Source organism: Andrographis paniculata, unplaced genomic scaffold, assembly GCF_009805555.1.
Source record: "Andrographis paniculata isolate CXL003 unplaced genomic scaffold, ASM980555v1 Contig52END, whole genome shotgun sequence".
Taxonomy (NCBI): domain Eukaryota; kingdom Viridiplantae; phylum Streptophyta; class Magnoliopsida; order Lamiales; family Acanthaceae; genus Andrographis; species Andrographis paniculata.
The window spans coordinates 1,449,136-1,453,606 of record NW_026137587.1 but is presented as its reverse complement, the minus strand read 5'-3'; the positions used below and the strand labels follow the sequence as shown (position 1 = coordinate 1,453,606).

General features: G+C 33.9%; 2 protein-coding genes across 2 annotated transcripts; both read right to left on the bottom strand.

The window, feature by feature from the left end:
• Positions 1-486: 486 nt before the first annotated feature.
• On the bottom strand, positions 487-2,157 carry LOC127254130 (uncharacterized). The gene is made up of 3 exons (XM_051279037.1): positions 2,096-2,157; positions 877-1,188; positions 487-727 (listed from the first exon to the last, which is right to left on the bottom strand). Exons 1-3 carry the CDS (start codon positions 2,155-2,157, stop codon positions 487-489), a joined length of 615 nt encoding a protein of 204 aa, XP_051134994.1.
• A 617-nt stretch (positions 2,158-2,774) lies between these two features.
• LOC127254129 (agamous-like MADS-box protein AGL61) lies at positions 2,775-3,458 on the bottom strand. Its single transcript, XM_051279036.1, has one exon. It carries the CDS (start codon positions 3,456-3,458, stop codon positions 2,775-2,777), a length of 684 nt encoding a protein of 227 aa, XP_051134993.1.
• Positions 3,459-4,471: the final 1,013 nt, after the last annotated feature.

The window sequence follows — 4,471 nt, the reverse complement described above, 5'->3', positions numbered from 1 at the left end:
ATTTTACTTGTCATATCCCTACTAAATAAACCCTGCTTGCTTAGCACAGACAACCCCTGCTCACTCATGTGACCCAATCGACGGTGCCATAAATTTGTCTTGTAATTATGTTTATCCCAAGGATTGGGATACTGCTGTCGTTCCCATTACTGAACTGCCCTGTAGAAAATAACTTTCATTCTGCAGTTTTCCCTTCATCATCACCACAACACCTTTCAGGACTTTCACCCACTCACCTTCACCATGATATTTTAAACCATTATTGGCTAAGGTGCCAAGAGAAATCAAATTCTTTATGAGTTCAAGAACATACCAGCAGTCAAATTTCATGACAGTACATTCATGCAATTTTATCTGCACTATCCCGCTCCCCTTTATGGCTAAAACTCTATCATCACCTAACTTCACCGTTTCATTCTACTCCTTAAAAGGGGTGAGTAGGTTTTGAGAGTACGCCATATGGTGAGAAGCACCAGTATCCATAATCTAGGTATCAACAGTACTAGCACTACACACTGTCAGAACTTCACCAAGGTTCCCATCATCAGAGTTGTCTTGTACTACAGCAGCACTGCTACTGTTGCTAGACTCAACTTTTGTACTTTTCTTCTTCTGTGGACAATCCCTTTTAATATGTTCCTTCTCCTTGCAATGGTAAAAGTTAACTTTGCTACAGGATTTTGATTTTGAACGCGACCTCGCATTCCCATTACCCCTCTGTTGTAGTCTTCCCCAAAAATTGGACATAAGAGCATCTTTCACATCATTAACAAAAATTGTAGTTCTACCATATATCATGGTATCTACAAAATTCTCATATGAACCAGGTAATGAACACGGTAAAATTAGGGCTTGATTTTCATCATTTATTTTAACCTCATCCCCTTGAAGATCAAAATAATACGGTTAAAGGTATCAAGATAATCCTTTATGTTAGTACTTTTGGAGATCCGAAGGGTGTAAAGTCGTTGTTTCTGATATATCATGTTCGTGAGAGAGTTGTACTGGTACTTCTCACACAGTTTATCCCATAGCCCAGAAGCCGTCATCTGATCTACAAACTCCTGTAACACCTCATCAATAACTGAAAGCAAGATCACGGAATGAGCCCTTGCCAAAATCTCCTTCTTCATCTCCTCCTTCGTGTCTTTAGGAAACTTGTCTTCTCCTTCCAATGCAGCCGCACATCTATGTTAAACCAGAATTTCTTTCATCTTGATCATACAGAGCGTGAAGTTATTCGACCCATTAAACTTCTCCAGATCAAAATTATACGAGGACATCTTCACTCAATCAGATATGGCTTTGATACCACTTGTTTTGAGAAAATGAGAAAGAAAACAAATAAAGAACACAGAGATTTTACGGGGTTCAGTGACGGTATCTACGTCCACGAGAAGAAACCGGAGAGATTTTATTATACTGATTCGGAGAGTTAGAATCATTGTCCTACAACTAGTAACCATAGCTATCTATTTATAAGTGCCCCAAAACGCCCTAAAACCTAAGTCCATTTATTATTAATTAGGATGGCCAAAAGGAATCCTGCCAATTGAAACAGCCTTTTCGCTTTCGTTCCGGGTCAGATACACCGCTAAATCCAAGTCACGTTTCAACAATTATAAATCGGATCCGGGTTATAGGAATTGGGTTGCGGGTTGGGTTCGGATAATGGGCCAAATTCAATAGTAAATTTTTCCTAAACCACAATAAATTTATTGCAATAAGAAATAGTTTATACCAAATTTGATATGATTATGATAAAACAATATAAAAAAGCATGCATAAAAGATTCAAAACTAATCATTGGACTATAGTCTAATGGTTTAAATTATTTGATTAAGTTAAGAATCAATACTATAAAATATCCTACAAAAAAAAGTTATTGAAGTACTTTATAGATATATCAGTTTACATAGATTTGTTATTGTATAGAATTATAGAAAATATATAATTCGATCTCCAATTGATCGAAGGGTATGCAGTTTGTATACTGCAAACTATTATGAATATAGTTTTTGTGGCCCAAAAAATTGAAAATGCGAAGACTTGTTATGTATTGTATCAAGTCGATCTTTTAGTTTTAGAATGTTACCTATGTTCCATATTTTCAGCTATTGCAATAAGATCCCACCTTATCCTCATCTCGTCTTGCATTTAGATGTATTTTTGTTTTGATTTAATGTTATGACTTATTTAGAATTTTGTAATTTTGCGATATTAGGATTAATATCATATGATGTTTTGACAGGAGGTGTTGCACATTCTATTTTTCAGTTGAATACAGTGAAGGAAAAATGAAAATGCCTAGGAGGTTTATTAGGAAAATATAAATGAAATAGAACTACTCAAAACCCTTATTTTGTATAATGGGGAAATCAATCTAAAACTATGCCTCAACAATTCGGAACTAGTTATGCGGAGTTCAAAATGATTGTGACAAGCTTTCTAAATTTTTTTGAACACATGTAGTAGAACATTAATCTAAATAATATTTATTTTTACATTTTAATTAAATCTAAGTATGTAATGAAATTTTAAAAATAGAAATAAATGTTACTTACAATGTTTTTTAGGAAAAATAAATTTCTAAAATGCAACCATGTGACCAAAAAACACAAACAAGCAACAATATATTAGCGTAAATATTTTTAACAGAATACAAAATTCATTATTCTTAAATTCAAAATTAAAAAAAAAAAAAGTTCACTAACGATTAATTATTATAACCAGGCACAACGACAACATTAATCTCAACACCTACATCGACTCATTCAGCAACCACCTTGATTATTTTGTTTGTTAACAATGTCATTGCCATTGCCGCTGCCACTGCCACTGCCACTCTGCCCTGTCTGATTATATGGCACCCTGGTGCCTGACCCCGCTCCAAATGGATAATCGACGTCCATATTGGTTGCTGGTGGAGCAATGGGTGCTTTCCCAACCACATTGCTCACGTTCTTTCCAAACTTAGTCACAGCTTCCTTCAACAATTGGAGTTCCGCATATCCGAGTCCCTCCATACTTGGGCCTCCTAGGGGTATCATACTCTCCCTTCTTAACCTCTCCAGCTCTTCTCTCCGCGCTTTCTCCGCAGCTATCCCAGCCTCAGCTCGAGCCAAATCATCAACTTCATTTTTCTGTATCTGCACGAAGTCTCGACCCTCTCTCTCTTGATTACCTACACCAGTATTCTCTGGGGTTAGGAACTTGTCAGATACAAAGTTTATACCTGGATGTCCAAACGAATGGGCTTTGTCTCCGGGCGAGAACACTACGACACCAGCCTCTGCACCTGTTAGGGTGCAAAGTTCGCTTGCTTTTTTGAAAACCCCTTCTCGGCGCTTGGAGAAAGTCACTTGAAGATTGCTCTCCTTTTCTATCTTTTGCAAGGGGATTTTGCGACGGCCAAGCTTTTGTTGTGAAGATTCAGATTGATCCCCAGAAGTACTCATGTTGTCGAGGGTGGAGGACACGATATGCTTGTAAGAATTTAGATAGGAAAAGAACAAATAAGAGAAAGGTGCATTGGCAATATTGGTGTATTTTTTTCATGCATGGATGTCCTAATATTTATACTAGTTCAAACATGATTAATTTTTTTGTAGGAAATTTGGATTGATGGCCAAAATCCATATTTTGTCTTACAATTTTTATCATATTAATAAAAATCTTATGATTATTAGCTATGGTTAATTAGTTTTGGATATTGGAGTTTACCTAATTCTTAACCCAAAATCTTGGAGTCAATAGTAATTGATATACAATGATAGTGTTATTTTTTATTTTGTACCATTCCATTTATTAGAATTTCTTTAGAAATTATAGCATCTAATATTATTTTCCATTTAAATTTACATTATAAAAAATAATAAAAAGAAAATAGAACAAATTAATAGGTTGTAATAACACCTTCATTTTATTTTATTTTACTATATTTTTTTAAAGGAAATTGGGTATGTGATTTCAATTTATTTTGAATTTTTAACTATTGAAATGAATTCTTTAGCATTTGATATTTTATCGGCAAAAAAAGTGAAAACTTACAATATACTAATTATGAAATAAATAAATGCACTAATGAACTTTCGAATAATAAAGTGAATATAATAGTTATACATAAAAATAATAATAAAAAAAAAAAAACACAAGATCGATTGACTACACAAAACATAAGATTTGACCACGTTATAATTTATTTAAAATTTCACGACAATTTGATTTGTAGACAACTTTACCGATATTTGACAGTTTATTTCATAGGAAGAGGATCATGTGCTGATGTTGTAATTTTATTCAGCTGTGCGGGTTTCTTAAAAAATTATATGTTTATCCTCATATTAAATATTTATCATTAGATATCAAATGAGATTAAGAAATGCGATTAATCCCAATAATTTTGATTTATGCATTTCAGTATGGTATCCATACCTTCATATGTTTTCATGAAAACATTTTTGATAATGGT

Coding starts and splice junctions, on each gene's coding strand:
- LOC127254130 (XM_051279037.1), bottom strand. CDS start 2,157: ATGCAAGACGAGATGAGGATAAGGTGGGATCTTATTGCAATAGCTGAA. Junction 1,189..2,095: donor GCTGAAAATATGGAACATAG/GTAACATTCTAA, acceptor GGTTTAACATAG/ATGTGCGGCTGCATTGGAAG. Junction 728..876: donor TTGATCTTCAAGGGGATGAG/GTTAAAATAAAT, acceptor TTTTTGGGGAAG/ACTACAACAGAGGGGTAATG.
- LOC127254129 (XM_051279036.1), bottom strand. CDS start 3,458: ATGAGTACTTCTGGGGATCAATCTGAATCTTCACAACAAAAGCTTGGC.